This window comes from Fistularia commersonii, chromosome 4 (genome assembly GCF_037954325.1).
Source record: "Fistularia commersonii isolate RoL2024-O1a breed Wild chromosome 4, RoL_Fcom_v1.0, whole genome shotgun sequence".
Lineage (NCBI taxonomy): Eukaryota > Metazoa > Chordata > Actinopteri > Syngnathiformes > Fistulariidae > Fistularia > Fistularia commersonii.
The window spans coordinates 7,178,219-7,197,939 of NC_141287.1; the positions used below are offsets into that span (position 1 = coordinate 7,178,219).

Genomic DNA, 19,721 nt, shown 5'->3' on the forward strand with positions numbered 1-19,721 from the left:
CGAAGCTTACATTTGCAATCTCATACCATTTAAGTGTATATTGGAAAAAAAGACAATCTCACTTATTGAACACATTCGCCCTGGAGGGCAAACTGCTACGGTAATGAACACCACACTCTCAGAGAATTACAGTGTCCTTTATCCTGCTGTAGTGGAGGATGAAAAAGGATCTGGCCGACATGCATGCGCGCATGCTCGCACACACACACACACACACACACACACACACACAAGCGCACAAGTAACAGAGAAAAGAGAGAGGGTAAAAAATTGAGAAAAGAGAACAAACACTGATGTCAAGATCTCATAAACCTGTAAACAAAATCTCTGGAGCAGATAAGTTATAAACGCCACAATGCAATTAAAGCCAAATTTAATTTGAGCACACACTGTCCATCTGTCACTGTGAAACAAAAGCCGAGAACCCCTATTATTTCCAAATCCCTGTTCCTGTTAATTTGTTTGCAGCAAGATTTTTAGTTTCTAAGGGAAGGCCATACTTAAATGGCAGAGTTGCTCACTAAAACCGAAAAAAAAAAAAAAAAAAAGACCTTCTCCCTCTTTTTTACTTTTTTTTTTGGCTGATTTCAGCATCAGCACCATAAAACAATTCCAAACTTTACATTCTCTATACATTGCGTGGCCAAGACATTCCAGAAAAAACAAACAAAAATTCTGAAAGACAGGGTCCTCGTTTTTCCAAAAAAAAAAAAACACTCTTGATCACAAGAGTATGTCTTGGAGAGAATGTCTAAAAGCCCCTCTAACAGGTGAGAAAATAACAGCTTGACTAAGATCTTTAGTCAAGCTCTGGTGAATCATTGTGTACGCTTCCTTGGTCCTGGTGAAATAGAAGCGCTCCTCTTAATCCTGTTTGGCCACTTTGCAAAGGGAGATAGAGATCTGTGCCCCAGAATCTGAGAGTGGGGTTCAAGGGACTGTGCTTTCACTGCTTCAAGCCGTGGGTGAGGGGAGGGGTGGAGGTGGGGGTGTGCAAAAAAAATAAAAAAATAAAAAATAAATAAAAAAATGATCTATTATCTTCAAAGGTTGAAGAGTCTGTCAATGTAAAATCAGAAATGTATCTGACATCTTTCTGCTTCTTAAACTACAATACATCTCGGCTGATTAAAGCACATCAAAGACTCCTCATTCATTCCTCAGAGCGATGAGGGGAGATTTTAATTGCAAAATGTTAAACCTCACAATTATGGGCTTTGTGCTACTCAGAACTAACCCAAATACAACCATTAAGGACAGCATACAAATTAGCCCCAACACAAATGAGACTCAGGGACAAGGATGGCACTAAGCAGCAAATGATAATCTTCCATCAGAACATCTCAAGGTACCGTCCAGGCTATTAGAGAGTGAGGACACAGCCTTTCATGATCTCTCATTTCTCTCACACACTTTTTCTCACACACCACGGAAGCCTGCTAATGAGGGGGAGCAAGCAAAAAGGTCTTATTGGGCAGCATCCCTTCAAATTTACTTAATTTTTTTTTTTTTTTTTTTTTTTAAACGCGGGTTTGCAGACAAACAGATGCAGATAGACAGAAAAATAAATACACTTGGGAGAGAAAAAAAAAAAAGAAAAAAAAAAAAAAGACGCACGCTCACGTCAGACACACGCACGAACAAACCGACACACTCGTACAAATACACATACACGGCACCGAGGTGTCAGTGTGTCAGAAAGGGCTGTGCCTGCCATGATAAGAGGTTGACAATGATACTGTACAGCTATTAGGCTGGAAATCGCCTGCCAATACAAACAGTTGTTGGGCCAAAGCATTGTCAGGCTTTGGATTTACAGCGTAGCCCAAAGAATTTAGTCAACCCCACTTTTGTAGGTTGTTTCCTGTACCTATTCAGTGTATTGTTTTCTTTGAAATAACTGGAGCATTAATTAAGAAAAATAAACACATTGGAAATGTATGACAGTAAAAGCTCACAACTCACACACACACACACACACACACACACATGTGTCCTTGTAACAAGCACAGAGCCCCCTTTTATAACCCCACTGAGTAACAACCGTGTCTAATTAAAATTCACATTTCAACCAAAAATGGAAAACAAGCCATCTTTAAACAATCCCGTCCGTCTTCGCTCTGGTCATGGATTTCAGATAAACACCGCGATACACAGCGAGTCGTGCCACATTAATTAAAAGCCTTGATAGACACGGCTTCCATCTAACAGACCTATCAGGAATTAAATTTGTATCAGCGGCAGAGAGAGCAGTTGAGGGGTCCCTCAGGGGGATTAATGAAACAGACTTTCATACAGGAGTCATCAGAGCCCTGGGCTGAGGGGAGGAGGCAGGGAAGAAAGGGCCAGCAGCAGGATGTCATGTGTGGGACCGTCGCGTCACTGACCTCTCATTTCATACTTTAATAAAGTTGCACCCAGGTGTCCTTGATGTCGTCCAGTCGCCTGAGGCTCTGGGAAAAAAAAAAAACCTAAAACAGGAGGCGAGGCGGCCGTAACGTAATCCTGAATTCTCACCCTTCCCTTTTTTTTTGGTGTTCTTACGCCGTCGCGCTACGCACGGACGGGCACGCGCAAACGTACGTAGCGGACGCTCGATACGCTCGCCGTTTGCCGCGACTGTGCGGATCTTATCGAGGTGAAAGTGCGCCTTCGTCGAGAAACACGGGGGCCGTTTCCTCGCTGAAGTATTCGACTCGGTTATTGAACTCGTGCAACAGAAAGTAGCGGTTACGTCCACTGGGCAGAGCAAAGCCGCACGATGTGTAGTAGTTACGCTGTTCGTGTCGGTTCGGCTTCATGATTTACTATCGCGCGCAGTTGGTAACAGGAAATTGGAAAAGCACCGACTTGCTTTTGAATTGTGGTCGAGACAGTTTTCTGTTGAAAACAGAAGCAGATTATCTCGATGAGAAGGCAGCAGATTTAGAGATGTACAGTACGCAATATGTTATCACAACATAGTCGGCCCAGACAGCTGCTATCTGTCATAAACTCTGGCTATTGTTGGACACACTTCACAGCAACATGTGACCTAATCTAGATGAGCAGCCACTGAGCAAATACAGAGTGGAATGGTGTCATTTTTAATAAAGCTGTTTTATGGACTCCAGTCAACAGAGCCAGAGGAACAGACTGAAACTTCCTTGTGCAAATGATACGGCAGTGGGAGTTTCATAACTTCCTCTGCTCAGACGAGCCTGTGGCAACTCTTCTAACAGAGCAGTTGGAGAGAGAGAATAAAAAAAAAAAATTAAAAAAAATTTAAAAAGCCTCCGTCTTATCAAGATTTTACAGAGACATTTCTTTAATTAGTTTTACTATTTCTTGTTTAGATAATGTCAGCCAATTGACAATTAGGTCCCAAACGGTACGGGGGGGGGGGGAGAGACTCTGCACTTCTCTGATACAGAGAAAATGGCTGATGAAAAAGATTGCTTACTTCATTCGATTTAAATGCATATGCATATTTTGGACAGAAATCAAATACCTTTGCGTGCACAAACTTTCAGCGCCGATCGTATCTGCAAAGTCTGAATGGTATCGGGTCATTGTGTTTGTTAAACTCACGGGCAAATTGTCGAAGAAAGAAAGCTATCTCCGAGACATTAATTGTGCAAACAGCTTCATGCTTTCCAAGTGTTACGTGCTGCCCGGGAGGCAATGTGGACACGAAGAGGTTTTCACCGGTGACAGAGCGGTGATGGAAAAATAATTAGCGTTACTGAGGAGAAAAAGGTTCTCTCTCGCCGAGAAACCCAGACAAACATGGCGGGCTTCAACCCCAAAACAATGTTGATCAAAGCACGTAAACATCTGGAGCAATGAGACTGCCTTCGGAACAAACACATCTATTTATATTTTTCCAAGATTTACACTAAAGATAACCGGGGCCGCGTTCATGAGGGAGCACTTAGAATACCAAAGGTTTCCGCCTGTGATACTGTAGCCTACCTGCATATCGCCATACCTGTCTTGCTTTTAATCTTTGTTTTTTTTCACTCCCATATTAACACATTCTCAGGCTTTTGTACTCATGTCGCCTCTCCCTAACCACCTATCTCTGCCCCCCATCTCTCGTGCACACACCTTTTTCTCTTCACCAGGCAGCAGGTGTTGAGTGGTTGTGTTCACCCCCCCAACCCGCCCGCCGGTTCCTACCTTTCCATCTCTTTAAGGCTCTCTTTCCCCCTTGTTCTCTCTATCTTTCTCCCCGTATGTCTCTCTCCCTCCCTCTCTCTCCCTCTCTGGCAGCTGGGAGGAGGAGGGAGGAGGTTATAACAGCTGCACATGAGGGTGGGTGAAAAAAAAAAAAAAGAGCACAAGGCAAACACCTCCAATCCCCTCAGGGTTGTCAACTCCAATCCCCCCAGCCACTAGCGTTTTTCAACCGGGCAAACAGAGAGAAAACTGTTGCAGTCAGTAGATATCTGGGCTCCCATTCCACGAGCCCAGTAAGGTAATCTCCGACACGGCGAGCAGAGTTCGTGCTCCCCGAGGGTCTCGGTGCGGAGCCGTCTCATAACCTGCGTGAGTTACATCTATTTAAATCCGGCCGGCACCTTTTTTTTTTTTTTAAATGATTTTCTGTTCAGAAAATATGTCACTTGCAAAAAGGTTCTTCCAGCTGTTGTGGAAAAATACCAAATAACAACCAACAGCACAGTGCCATTTTCCCCCTTTTTTTTTTTCTTTTTGCAGGCTTCACGTGTGTGTTTGCGTGCGTGTGTGTGCGCGCGCGCTTTCACAGACAGCATCAAAATACGTGAGATCAGCCCATCGGGCTTTGTTTGGCCCTGGCAAGGTTAGGCCAGCCTCATTCCAAATTTCCTGAGGGGGAACAGAGAGAAAAACGATTCCATGCAGATAAATCACTTGTACAGATCAAAAGACAAATCAGTGGCAAAGACAAAAGATGCTGACTCGCGGAGAACAATGGAGACAGAGAGGCAAAAGTATCAGAGGAGCCGGCCTGCTCAATCAAACCTGCTAACCAGGGATTGCATACTAGGTCAAATAAACTTTGCCTCAGAAGGAGGGGGAAGTGTATTTAAACTGATCTTGCTATTTTTTTTTTTTTGTTTTTTGTGAGGGGGGTCACTGAGCTCTGGGTATCTCTTTTTTTTTTTTTTTTTTTTCTTTTTTTTTTTTTTTAAAGTCCTGGTGGATTGAGTTTCTGCCTTTGCAAAGTCATCTTCTAGGCCTTGATTTAATGCTCAGAGAGCAGGAGATGCCCTGGTTAGAAAAAGAAAATGAGAAGGGAAAAAAAAAAAAAAAAAAGGACAGGGGTAAACTATGTGATATAAAGCACCAAGGTGTGCACGTGTAGCTGTGCAGGCGCGTGTAGGTGCGATATGATGTATGCATGGAGGCTGGCTCTCACGCAGCCCTTCACACATCACAGACTGCAGTTTTCTATTAACTTCCTCAATATAAGCAATAAATAAATATATGGAATACACAACTCTTTATCATTCAGATTCTAGGTGTCATAGAGAAATGACCCCCTTGGGAAGTAAAATGCAGGAAACAAGAAACAGAAGTGCTCCTTGCCAATATTACCTTTTGATCAAACCGCATCACGGTTTACAGAAGAAGCACCGCACGGTTAAACGGCTCTTTTGTCTGTTTAAAAACTCCTCCGACAAAGGAAAGGGTCATATGAAAAGCACCTTGTCACTCGCCTTTAAAGCATATTTCATAGTGCGGTGGACCAAATTTTATTCAAAAACACAGTTCTCTGGGCACCGCTGACAGTCATCATTTGATCCCCTCCTCTGAGATCCATGTATGATAAGACATCCATTTAGATTAAGGCGATATGAAAGAGAAAATAGGCTTCAAAGGGGAGGAGCCGGTCCATTTGAGATGAATAAAATGGCATTAAAATTAACTTGAGCGCATTGACCTGCGATGTGTAGTTAACATGACCATATTTAATTCCAAGCCCCGGGTCCGAATGGGCCGCAATAGCTGCCCGTGAAAATCTTGCGAACCCGTCGAAAAAAAAATGTCACAAATGTCCCGGCGTCGGGGTCCGTTTGAATACCAGTCGGGGATAAGAGGCTCACAGGGTCGAGGGGGGGATTTACCTAATAGATTTGGATGGGGGGGAGGGGGGGGGTCGTCAGAGCCCCATCCAGGTGTCATGAGGAAGATTAGCGTGAAATATAAGCGTTAACCCGAGCCGGGTCGAGCCCGCTATTTAAGTGACCCGCGCTCCGGTCCCTATCTCCAGTCCAAACAAGTGCGATTTGATACCGCCGTTCTGGCTTGGAACAGTGGGGGAAAAAACAAGCCCGCTGCCTCAACAAAGACAGGAAATTCAACATAGATTCCTACTTCTCTCTTTTCTCCTGCCTCTCTATACCTAACAATGCTGGTAATGGAGAGAGAACAGTGCCCGGAGCTGGCAGAGACACCTGCAACATATTTTCTCCCCCACACCTCCTCCACGCTAACGCCCCCCCACCCCAGCCCCCGTCCACCCTCCCGCTCTTCCCACCCCCTCGACATTAAAGTCCTTCACAGAAATCAGAATTTAATAAATCACCCCAGAGCCTGACAGAGTTTATCTCCCGGGGTCGCCTCCACTGTGCAGAGACTCACAGACAGACAAAGCCTGGCCCCGATAAGATGTGAAATTAAATACAGTTAGCAGTTTGAGACAAAGGAGGGAGAGTGTCACACCGAGCTTTGTACGGCGTAAACGGCTGGCTGCCAGTCGGGGCAGACACTCGCACGCGCACCGGCGCGTGTACACAAACGCCGCGGAGACAGCGGGGTGATTCATTTCAGGTTTCCGCTCACATTTAGCCTCATTTGCATCATCCACTGTCAACATATCGCCGTTCCCAGATATGTTCAAGAGCTTTCATTAGACGTCCAGAGGATGACATCCTTTTTACCCAGATGCACCATTATTAATCACTAGCTCCACTTCTATGTGGACTCATCTCCATCACGGATCAAACGCTATCTGCCTGTGTTTCCTTTCATTCAGAAGACATCCCTGACATCAGACATCACTACAGCTAAAGGAGACTTATGAGAGTGTTTGGGGCTCAGGCAATCTTATGAATGCAGTACATAAGCATTTAATACTGAGAGGATATAAATGCGAGGATTTGCCTGACACCGGTAGAATCTGTCAGAGCAAACCTCCGGCATGCCGGTGCATTTATCGCGCGGCGTACCGAGGGGAGGGCTCCGAGAAAACAATTAGCCGCGCTTAAAAAATGAAACGGGCAAAATGAGATTGCTGCCTGGCGTTATAAAGAAACATGATTGCAATGTTTTCATATGAGTATACGCTAATATTCTTTTCAATTAGCTCCGGTCTCCAACTCGCATCAGGGTACGGCTCTTCGCTCAGCTGATTTTTTTTTTTTTTTCCCCCAACTCGGTAGTTAAGAGAAAGCGCAGTCAGGTTTCCGGGACAAAGCGGTGCGGGTTGTTTAATAGGCTTAGTCTGGTTGTTGGACTTGACCTTTCCCTTCAACAATACTAAGGGCGACGGACTCGGACCGGCTCCGGGAACACAATGACCCGAAGGTGAAGCCTAATCTTCTCCAACTCCGTTCTCCCTGCTGACCAGACAGCCTTCAACCACAGCCTCTCTGTTACTCCAACTGATGTCTTCCTGCTGAGACCACAGTGCCAAGGAACTGTCAACAGGCCGGGCCCAGCAGGGCCCCGACTGGGCCTTTCACACAGAGCCCTTCAGGGTCCACAGGCACCGACACTCCACGCTCAGAGTGCAAGTGCTGCTCTGCAGAATGTGGAGAATGACAAGAATGCCGGGTACCCTCATGTATCCTGATAACGTTCTACATCTAAGAGCATGATTAGCAGGCTATGTAGTCGTCCTGTCTATGTGTATGATTGAAAGAATGGGCTGCTGGGTATTGTAGGCCTGTCATTACAATGCGGCTGGTTGTCAGTCTGAGCCGTCACACACACACACACACACACACACAAACCATTCTGCACAGCAAAATCATTCATTAAGCGTAAAACAATGTGTGTAAAGTGGTGTTTTTTTTCCCTGTTATCACAATACCATAAACAAGCGCAAATATTTTCTGCTGTTGTAACATCTCTCAGGCAGCAGTACACACACGTGCACACGCTCACACGTTCATATACACAGACACACGCACACAAACAGACCCACAAATACACAAAGCAACTTTCTCCGAGATGTTATGTCAGCTAACGTTGCTATTGCCACCTCACAAACAAAACGGTCTTATTAAATGTCTAACAGATAACATTATGTCAAATAAGAAACAATGTCAATCTAACATTTGCCGAGTGAGTTATTGTTAGCAGACACCAGTCTCACGGCATATGTTGACTGACATATCCAGCGTTTCATGAAACCCCATAGCCAAATAGATACGGCAAAGCTGAATAAATGGGGCTGTCGAGGTAAAAGCACATAACACTGCTTGTCAGCTGGACCCACATCTAATTCTTTAATGCTGCTCCCAAATGTAAAAATGTGTTTAAAAACATGTGTGCAGGTGCATCTACACAATAACATCTATAAGAACAACTTTATTTATCCCGAAGGAAATTGTTGTGCCAGAGTTTCAAGCAAAACATAACAATAATGGATAATAGTAGGAAGGAGGGAGACTAAGAAATACAATAAAATATAAAGTGTCAAGTTAAGGCTATCAAGTGTTTTAAGGTCATATACACGTGTCTGTCACAATAATCATATTTTGCAATCATGCATCATCACGGAAGGTGTTTGTTTCTTTATTTTTTTTCTTTTTAGAAATTCCTTCAGACTGGGTCTACATTGAGAATACTGTATTTTCACCAATGTTTTGATTTAATTCAGTGACCAACTTTATTCTATGTGGCTCTGTACCTGTTGGTGCGTTTTTTTCGATCGGTGGTTTGTGTTTATGCCGCCCGTAACGCTGTAAGATTTGTATCCAGTGTTTTCCAATAAGAATTTACGTTGCCGCATTACTATTGAGAGATAAAGTTTTAAATCCATACCACCCACCTCTCAGCGTGGGTGTATCTGCTTCCGTCTACCACACACACCCCGGTTGTTATTGTCTGCTCCAGCCACAAATAGAATCTAATTGTGTGATATTAAAAACCTGTACTACATGCAACAACATGAAGAGCAAATGCACAGCTGTGTAAGAAATATGTCTGCGGCATGTAATGAAAGAGCAGCGCGAGTAGCGAGCGCACAAACACGCACACACCCAAGAACTTGGTCCCAGTTGAATACAAAAAGGAGAGCATCAGTGAGAGGTAGAAATATAGAAACATTCCAGATGTATCTGATGCCGCTTTACATAAACTTCAGAAGCGCTTGATCTTTGCAGGGGATTTCGAGACACTCGATTCTTTTCCCTCTATTTTTCTTTCTTCTTTGGTTTTCTCTTTCCTGCGTTCAAATGATGGCCTATGAAAGGCTTGTTCTTTCTTCCCTGAGAAAGTAAACTATACAAAGAGGTGTTTGATCCCTGAAATCTGATCTGTATTTCTAGCATTGTCTCCAGTTCCTACTGTGGCATCTTAAAGGTCAGGAGTGAAAGGCCATTTGATAACTACAGAAAGACCTTTTGGCTTTATTACGCTCCCTTTCATCTCCTTTCCTGCGGAGGTTAAAACAAAGCATTGCATCCTTTGAAAAAGAAAGGATCAAATGGATTGCTTTGGAGCTGGTAGGAGTAGCGAGTAACGTAAAGCAAAAACTCCAGCTGGAAATGTTGCTGATAGAGACACGTCGTCTTAGGCCCCGACCTTCCACGGAGCAACTCGACAAGAACCCGATATCCCGTCGAGATATTATAACCACTTAAACACGATATTACGCATAAGGTCTAAAACATGCATGCACCTCTTGCAGGTGCACAAATGCAAACACATACACTTACACACACCACTTCCCACTGAATATTCCTTTCTTTTTAATGGTAACCTTGGGAGACGAGCTGCACCGGCGCGACACTTAAGAGCCACTAGTCTGAGAAAAATGTTTTTGATATGCTTGTGTCATTTAATCATCCACATTCTGTCGAGGCTGTGCAGGACAATTTTGCAGGATATTAACTCCCAACTAAACCCTGGCTTGTATCATTTGTGGGGCCAGTCAAGCAGGAGTCCCAGGAGGAGCAGAGACTTCCTCCTCAGTCACAGTAATCTAAGCTTCACTGGGCGTGCACACACACTCACACACACACACACAGACAAACACACAGCTAATAGACAGGTAGAATGAACCATAAAGGAATAAAGGAATCAGGGAATGTATGATTCAAATTAAGCCCTTTACTGAGTCACAACACTAAAGGGACGGATGTATTTGTGATTCGGGTGATCAAGCAACAACGGTAATGCGGTGCGGCGGGAGGTGGTACAAGTAGAAATCGTGCGGCTGAAGATTTCACCGACTGCAAAAGTTATTCCCCTTTCGTTTTTAATTCCGGGCCAGTTTGAGATTGAAGAGCATTCGTAAAAACTTCACTTTACCTTGATCCATTTGGACAGCTCGCATTGCTTAATGGGGTAGGAAATTCATTTTTTCTGCTATGGAACAGACATAGTGGATTCTATGCAAAATATATGAAGCCATTATGAGCAAAATGCATGCGTTTCAATAGTTGGAGGGGCAAAAAGTATCGCACTGCGTGGAGGATATCCCTACTCTTTAACAGGGAACGCCCCGCGCGCACACACACACACACACACACACAACCACACACACACACAATGCATAAGACAGCAAAAGCAACCGATGAAAACCATTTTTGTTCCATCACAAAGAACTAGGTCACCCTCTCATAATTGTCAATCATGCAATAAATCTCTCTGTGGCACAAATGAATACAGCATTGGAAATGAGACAAAGCTTATTGGCATGCTATGTCAGTTTGACTCAATTCATCCTCCTTTTCACACAAGCCCATTCATATGTGAAGTTGTGCGAGGGTGTCTCTCTCTTTCACACTCCCCCTCTCTCCCTCTTACACACACACACACACACACACACACACACACATACACACTCACTCTCTCACAGAGCATCACACATTAGAACTCAGGCAAACACACACTCACATGCTCCAAATGTGAGAGTTACACCAGGTTAATATATGTGGACAGACCATTTCAGCCAAGGGGCTGCTTTATTATCATAACCATGTTTATTTCCATAGAGAAAACGTCTCACTGTATTTTTTGCAGTGTGGTGGAATTACTACAAACTCATACAAGTAACTGTTACACCACATGACCTGGAAGGCATTATTGCACGGACAGACCAAAGCAACACGGATATACCTTAAAGATTTTTTTTTTTTTTTTTTTTAATTTTAACATAAACAGTGTATAAGACATAAACTCACAAATCGAACCGTAACGTCTCCTGACCGGTCAGCTAACCTATTGCATACCGGGCGTACGTTGGCGCGTTTCTCCCCGTCTGATTGGCTGCCGTGTGTCGGCTTGACACAGCACTGCAGCCCGCATCCACAGAGGTTTGTGTCACGTCTCCGAGGACCCGACTGTCACTCTTTCAGAGGAGGGTAATAATAGCCAGGCGCCACAGCAAGTGGTGGCACAGGCGATTTTGAAGAAACATCAGGGAGACGGTGACATTTGAGTCGAGGAGGAGAGAAACCCAAGTGCTGCAACCAATAAAGACTTCCACATATATTCTCAATGGCCTTCCAGAGACAGAGAGGCCGGCGCAGAAAGCAGAGAGATGTCAGTGTTAGATGAAAATGTGTTGACCCGGTGATATTGATACCCTGCTCATAACCTCTACAGGTGTGCTGCCCCGTCAGGAGAGTTACTATGGGATGGCGATCTCCACGGATGACGGCCTTCCTCGTCCGGAAGCGCAGCAAAGAGTGAAACTTTGTGCTTGAGATTTAAATTTGTATTTACAAGAAAGAATTCACAATCGACGCGGACGGTTTTGTTTTAAAACCTAGAGTAGCGCTCTGATCGAAACCCGATTTTCAGGAATAAATAGAAAATGAAGCTGTCAGATAAATAAAAAATAAAAAAAGCACTGTGCTGAAAGTGACCTTTAAATGAATCCAACATAATAATTCCTGGTAAATTGGGGTTTTATTTACAGAAATGAATGTAAATCAGTTCGGACTAACAATTCGTGAAGAATATGATTAATTTATCTGTCATTCTGTCTGAGTGTATGGCGCCTGGCCTTACAGGGCAAACATTGTTAATATGATTCAACGCAACAAATGAACTGCGTAAAGTGTTCCTGGCGTCCAAGTGAATTAAGACGTCACCTAAAGAGCTCTGAGGCCATTTCTCGGTTTATCATCAAAAGGAATTTGACGGAGCAGATGCTTTGAACCACCACAGAATGTGCTGCTAGTCTCAAGTGTCATTAGCTTCGGGGCTTTTCCAGCTAGCGCCAGGTAAAGATTAGATAACAATCAACCCTTTAACAGATACTGTTGGAAGCGCCAGAGCTGTTCCTGTGCCGCGCTCTTCATCTTCAGCGAGCAACAGAAGGAGACACGGTGGAAAATGATGTATTTCTTCCCTTGTGATGAACAGCTGAAGCCATCCAGGGACGGCGCTGTCGTTACACCGCATGGAGCCGTTGCGTATTTCCCGCGTAAGCCCTCACACCTTGAATTTGAATCACTAAAGCAGTAAACAATGTGGAGAGAATTGTGTTTCCCAAATAAAGCCCTGCGAATGTGATATTTGCACAAAGCTTTACTTTCCCGCAAACATAGTTAAAAAGTTGTAATAATGCCGTGTACTTTAGCTCAGTGAAGGAAAACAGTAAAAGTGGATTTTGTAACATGACATTCCTGTCTCATATTATAGAGGAGCTGTTTGTATCAAGTAGAGAGCTCAAGAAACATCGACTCTTGAGGAATAACATCTGCATGTTTACGCAGCAGAAGATTCATCCCTGATAGCCTCCACGAAAATGAAGAGGGGGGGAGAAAAAAAACAAGTGGAGGAAATTTGTGGAATCCCATCTGAGATTGCTTCCCTGATGGATTCCTTTTCCTGTCAGCTCAGACGAGAAATGAAGCCGGGGAAAATTAACTCCTGATACAGCTACGCCGAATTAGACAGAGAGAGAGAGAGAGAGAGAGGGGAAAAAAAAAAAAAAAACCCTACACACTTTTTAAGGATTCGAGCCTTGTCATTTTCAATTTTCTGCTCTTTGGACATGCTTGTATTCAGACTCCCCAACATCTATTCGCCATATCAATCCTAATTAGACAATCTGGGCCCACGAAGGATGGGAGCTGAGTTATTTGCATAATTTAATCATAAATACTCAGTGATACATATTTCCAAATGCATTTGTACAATTATCTTTTCATCCTTGGGGCAAAAGTATTAATATGATTAGGCTATAATTCTTTAAAAAGGGAAAATAGGAAACCAGCAAGTGTGCACTCTTTTTTAAACTCCAGCTTTGGGCTATATGAAAAATTAATTAATTTCAGAGGAAAATCAATTTCTCTATGTGACCATATTAGACAGTGCCAGACAAGGGCTTGCATTCCTTTCCCACTCAGGAAATCTCATCTGCTACCTCTAACTTCTGTCAGTAGCATTTAACGTCCTAATGTGTGTGACTTCGGCCATGTTCCCCGAACATGCTGCAAGGGGAGGGGGCCCCAGAGTAAAGAGAGGGCAGAGAAATCATCGGGGGGAAAAAAAAAATATATTAAAAATTACTTTGAATAAATGGACTTCAAAACACAAAGTGAGTCATATTGACAGTCAGAATTTAAACAAGCTCGGTATCTGTTCAAACAAAACACTTGTGGTTGTTCAAGTGAAAATAGGTCACCTTAACGTAATGATCAACGTGGAGAGACCCCGATGTCGACGTGTGATTAAAAAATGTCTGCTAGAAGGATTAATTGGTAATTCAATTGCTGCTGCAGATCCAGTAAAGGCATGCAAATAAGATCGGAGCACGGACAACTAATGCATCCAACAGGCAAATTAAAAAATACAGGCCTCTTTGCCATGCAAATATCCTCTAAATCCAAAAATGGTATTAGACAGTGTCAAACAAAGCCGCACTAACAAGTGAAAACTGTGGGAGCTGCAGTCTCGTTGCTTCACGCTGTAAGCTAAAAAAAAAAAAAAAAAGACATGATCTTAAAAAGAATTGGGGAAAAAAAAAAAAAAAAAAAAATCAATGTTACTTCTGTCAACTAGACTGCGCACACACGCGAGTGCGTGTTTTTCTCAAAATGTTTTAATTTGAGCTTGTTCCAAATGAATGAATGCAAAGTTAATAAAAGCAATTCTGATTTCGAGGAGACTATCTGTTTGCAGGGGAAGAAAATAAATAAATAAAACAAAAAATACCCTCCGCCATCTGCCAAGTACACAGTTGACTTGAGCACATGTACTGTACCTAATCAAATTTAACAGAGGCCCGCTGAAGGATTAAAAAAAATGTTAAAAAAAAAAAAAAAAAAGGGGAGAGAAAGAGAGCGAGAATATAAGCGAGAGAACTTCATAATGTTTTCGCTCTCAGTACAAACACAGCACACAATACAAGGACCAATTTGACTTCCAAGGTAATACTTGAATAGATTTGGATTTTAAACAGCTTTGTATACAATTATCTCCCCCCTCCTCTCTCTCTCTCCCTCTCTCTCTCTCTCTCTCTCTCTCTCTCTCTCTCTCCCTGGCTCTCTCGCTCTCTAATCAGGCATCTGTCACTCTGTTTTTGAAGTTATTATCGCTCAAGCTCCCTCTTGGATGTGGTTGCTGGGTGACAGGTATCTTAGCACCCACTCTGACTGGGAACGATTTGAATGGAATCCAGAAATCTCCCCTGAGTACCTGTAAACACATCCGTGCCTTGTAGAAAACAAATATATTATAAGAGAGCTCAGCGGAGGAGAGGAGGGAGAGAGACAAGCTGGCACCCTCGGTGGCAGCTCACACTGAGCGCTAAACAAAACAATTACCGTCATTTGCAAATATGTGTGTTTAGGCATAAACACTCTTGAAATGGGAACAAGAGAGGTGACAGCTCTCATGCCACTAGCTGTCATAGAAGTATCAATTAGATACATTTGTTAAAGCGAAAAGTCTTTTCACTCTGACCCGCGACTCTTTGCGTTTCGGAGAGAAGATTTCGTCCGGAAGACTGAAAGGCAAAGAGAAAAATCTTTTCAAGAAAGGCATGTAAGTGAAAAGCCGTTCCATTCCCAGCAGTGGGACGTTGTCTGGGGCGTGTGGTTAACCTTCAGGGGTAGACAATGATTGTCAATTAACTGCTGCATTTCTGCACCCCAGCATCGTATTGCCTTCCTCCACAAAGCGGACCAATGAGAGATATGCGATATCTCTGCACTGCCCCCCGTGTTATAATAACCTTTCAGAGAGTTCAAGTGTCACACAGCAATAAGAACCTTTTCCATCCCACCGCAGGGAAAATGAAAAGGAAAACAAGTAGCTGGAACAGAGGACTCCTGGAGGGCCAGTCATAATGTAAGGGAGATTACTGAACCTGGATCAGTCTGAGGAGAAGAGAGGGGACACCGCTAATCTGGCATGAGAGTGCTTAAGAAAATGAAGGGGTCGGGAACGGCTATATTCTATGAATCGTCAACAATTAACAAGATTTACTCAAATACGGCCACATTTATTGGTGAAAGAGCACACGGTTGAAGAGGTCACATAAAAGGAATTTTTCATTATTAACTTTTTTTTTTTTTTTTCCCCCCCCCTCTCCAAAGCGGCAGAAAAATCCCCAAACTTCGAGTCTGAGAACGGTCTCGATTTGTTGCCTTCGAAAGCGTGAGACGAGGGACCGTTCAAACGGATCTCGCTGATGTCCGAATCCGAAAGTGGGGCAGCTGGGAGCAGTGACGGTGTGTGATGCTATTCACATTCAGCCTGTGTGCAAAACGACACTAGTGCTGTTTTAGCACAATAGAGGACGGGAGGGGGAAAAATACAGCATGAAATAGTAAGAGCCATTGAACAGGAGTATTATTCACTTCATTGTTAGCACTCCGCCACAGTATCAAAAGACTAGTGACATTGCTGCAAAAGGGCGACATAAAAAGCTTAACTATCTCAGGCAGCAGGCTAGTCTCGTGTAACCTGAGCGGGTTGGGTTAAATCAGCCACTTTTTTTTTTTTTTTTTTTATTTAACAATAAGCCGCAAAACCAAACATCGACTTCGGAGAGGGAACTCCTTTTCACCTCCAGGGCAACCTGTGTCCTGTTTACTCAGACTGATAATTTTGTCAGCAGCAATTCAATGACAGACAGTGTAAAGCACACACATCCCAGCAAATAAAATCAACTCTTTCTAAGTAACAGAAGCCTTTTATCCAGCAGATGCCTCACTGTTCCATGATGTAATTCTCCAAATGGGGCAGGCAGGCGGGCAGGCTGGGTCTGAGTGATTGATTTCAGCCCAGCACCGGGAGAACCTGACTGCTTTCAGAGACAATTACAGTCCTGTCCATGTGCCCATAATAGCCCAGCACTTTAGCGTCATTAAAGCGTCGCAAGGCACTGCATTATCCTTTAACCCCATCACTGGCCATCCCCCCATTGACAGCCCGAAGAGTTCAGCCACATACTTTGTCACCTGAAGCCCACACTACAGAGGAGGGTCACTGCACGGTGCGTTTTGGCTTGCGTGGACGGAAGGGGGTGGGAGGGTTGGGTCTGCTCCCTTGATGCTTTTTGTAAATGACTCTCGAGCACCAAAGTTCACAGGTGAGTTGTTGAAACAATTGCGACTGGAAATGGAAAAATAGAGCGGCAGCATAATAAGGAGATGGAAATATAGCTTCTGGACGTCCGGTCTCATGCAACATGCAGGAGAAAGCAAGCAGGCCATTAGAAAAAGGCTAAATCAATTCAATAAGTTCAGAGAGGGAACGACGCGGGAGAATGGCGGTATTTCCGAAAATGCTTTTTCGGTTATTTGTCTGATTTAGCTTTTTTTCGTATTTCATTCAGACCTTCAGCAAAAAAAAAAAAACAAAACAGCCACCAAGTTGAACCTGCAACTTCTGCATACGTGTGTGTGTGTGTGTGTGTGTGTGTTTTACATGGGCTTGTGACCATTAAATGTACATTGCAAAGAGACAAGCAACTCCAAGCAGTCTCCAATTTAACATTTTTAAAACACGACATTTGCCTCCAGCGAGTTTATTGCTGCTCCAAACGGATGCGAGCCTTTCGATCATATTTGCATTTGCAGCTCATTTCTGGGTTGTAGATCAATATGGAATCAATCATAGTGACAGGTAAGATGGTAAATTTGACCAGACTAAACCATTCTGTGAGAGCGAGCAATACATCATAGCTGGGAGCAACAGGAACTGTTTTTAATCAAATATCGATCTTGACCGTAATCCCTCCATGTTAAAACACATAACGCTCAAATATTTAATGTGATAATAAGGATCCATATGATTTTCAAGTGTGGGGTTATTTACGTGCAGCAATTGTTTCCCTCTTTTTTTTCCTCCATATCAAGGCTGTTTAATTGAGCATCGTTCTATTCTCACAACTATTATCGCAGGGGAAAATATCTTGTAACAATGGGGAAGATAATGAAATGCTGTAGGATATTAAAACAGCAGTATATGACCCAGATTGAAACGAATTGAATGTATAAACTAGTTTTATATTTTTAAGTGGATCTGTGAGGTGCCTTGAGGATGATCCAAGTAAAACATAAGTGGTGGAAAAAGGTGGGACCGACTATGATATTAGTATATATATGTTACGGTATGGTATTTTTGGTTTGTTTTGGTTTCGGTTTTTTGTTTTGGGAAGACGGCCTGTCGATCCACCCCTGGCACACCAGTTCGGCTCGACACGTGTTTAGAAACTTTGACTAAAACTTTGGCTGGGAGGACGCGCGGCGATGGCCTCGTCCCGTCCCGTCCGGCCGACCGACCGAACGACCGACATCCTCCGGGGCACAGCCATCGATTTTCAGGGGTGACACGATCACACCGGGCGCACGGTTTTAATAAAGGGGAAAATGTCTCCCCCTTCCTGGCTGCTGCGCCTTTACGCACGGGGAGCGTGGAAACGCCGTGGGGGAAGCCGTCCACTAACCTGGCATTGGTGCAGTCGTTATATAGAGTCTCGAAGTCTTTCCTGGAGATGAGTTTGCAGCGGTTCACCCCGGGCTGGATGGCGCCGAGCCCTCTGAGGATGCGGACCTGCTCCACATTGCACACCACCGGCGTGATCTCCAGCCGCTTCAGCTTGGTGTAGACCGTGTGCAGTCCACCGACCAGGTGCTTCAGGAACAGGTCGAAAGCCTGAGGGAGGCAGATCAGCTCGCAGCCGTCCACGGTGAAAGAGGCCACTTTGGCGCCGCGCAACTCTACCATCTTGCACTCGTTGTTTTGCGGTATGTTTTCAACAGGCGAGGGGGTCGAGTACACGGGCTTGCCGGGCGGCAGAGCCGCGCTCGGGGTCGGGATGCCCGGGCTGCCGGTGGCGAGGAGCTCCGATCTGAACAGGTTCTGTCCGGGTCCGGGCGGCGGAGCCAGGGATGGAGACGGCGACGAAGTTGTCGACGGCGGGGACGTCGTCGCGGAGGGAGTCGAGATCTGAGGCGGCGGGACCAGAGGGGTCGGTGGGATCAGAGCAGCCGGCACGGCCATGGTCACCTACAGGAGGGGAAGAGAGCAGCCGAAGTTCAAAGTCTTGGAAAAAAAAAAAAAAACACCCAGCCTGCCGAGACACCCCGAAATGAAAGAATCCGAGAAGAGTTTAGTTCCGCGGATAAGTTGAGAAGTACAAAAAAAAAAAAAAAAAAAAAAAAGTGCAGCTGGAGGAAAGAAAAAAAAAAAAAAGGCGTGATTGAGGGGGGTTTTTTTCTAGGGGTTGGGGGTGGGGAGGGGGTCTGCCGAGCGCCGGGACAATGATCAAAGATAGGAGGAGGAATGACAGGAGGAAAATGAGCAGAAAAGTGCAGCTCCGCTCTGTGGATGAGTTGTTGTTGTCACACGGTACAGAGAGGGAGGAGCCAGGGGACAGCGGAGGCTTTTCAGCAGCAGATAAACTGCGTTCTTCAGCCGCATCTCTTCTATTTATCCCCCCCTCGCTTATTTTCCACGCGGGACAACAACCGGTTTGTGTGTGCGTGTGTCAAAAAAAAAAAAAAAAAAAAGAGACGCGCGAAAAGAGTGCGTCTTTTTTCCATTTTCTCCCCTTGGTTTGAAGTGAACCCCCGCACCTGCCCTGCCAAACACTTTCACACCATTTCCAAGACGGAGCAGAAAGAATAACTTTCACTGATCACCTTTTTTTTTTTTTTTTGCACAAGTAAACACACCTATCGTGCGCATTTTTGTCATCTGCTGTTTCCCCACTATGCGCATCGGTGTTGCAATGTAACCATAAACTTCCACGCTGCGTCCTCATTGGACGAGCCTCTCCCTCCATCCCCAAACAAACATTTCTCCCCTACAAGTTTTAATGACACAAACAATGTTCTCATTTTTGAATAAGGAGCAGCCCTATGAAAGTAGCTTTCTTATTTTTCTGAGGTAGTGTAAAAGGCATAAAACACGAATTAAACTGTCATTATTCATCTTTGAAAAGTTGAATGGATGTGAGCGTTATTATTTCATGAAGCCTCCACTGCTCACCTCTGTGTCCTGTTGAACTCATATTTAATTTTCAAGATGAGAAAAAAGGAACAGCTGAATAA

At 44.2% G+C, this 19,721-nt stretch overlaps 1 protein-coding gene across 7 annotated transcripts in view; it reads right to left on the bottom strand.

Annotated features, from left to right (window-relative positions):
• The window catches only part of dachd (dachshund d), a 92,639-nt gene extending 73,777 nt beyond the window's left edge, over positions 1-18,862 (bottom strand). For 4 of the 7 annotated variants that reach the window (XM_086144965.1, XM_086144963.1, XM_086144964.1 and 1 more), the window contains exon 1: positions 18,113-18,862. In XM_086144965.1, the coding sequence (XP_086001091.1) occupies positions 18,113-18,669 (557 nt within the window). In that variant the 5' untranslated portion in view covers positions 18,670-18,862. The remainder of the gene's footprint in view (positions 1-18,112) is intronic. The other 3 variants (XM_086144961.1, XM_086144959.1, XM_086144958.1) reach the window with 1 other exon arrangement.
• Positions 18,863-19,721: the final 859 nt, after the last annotated feature.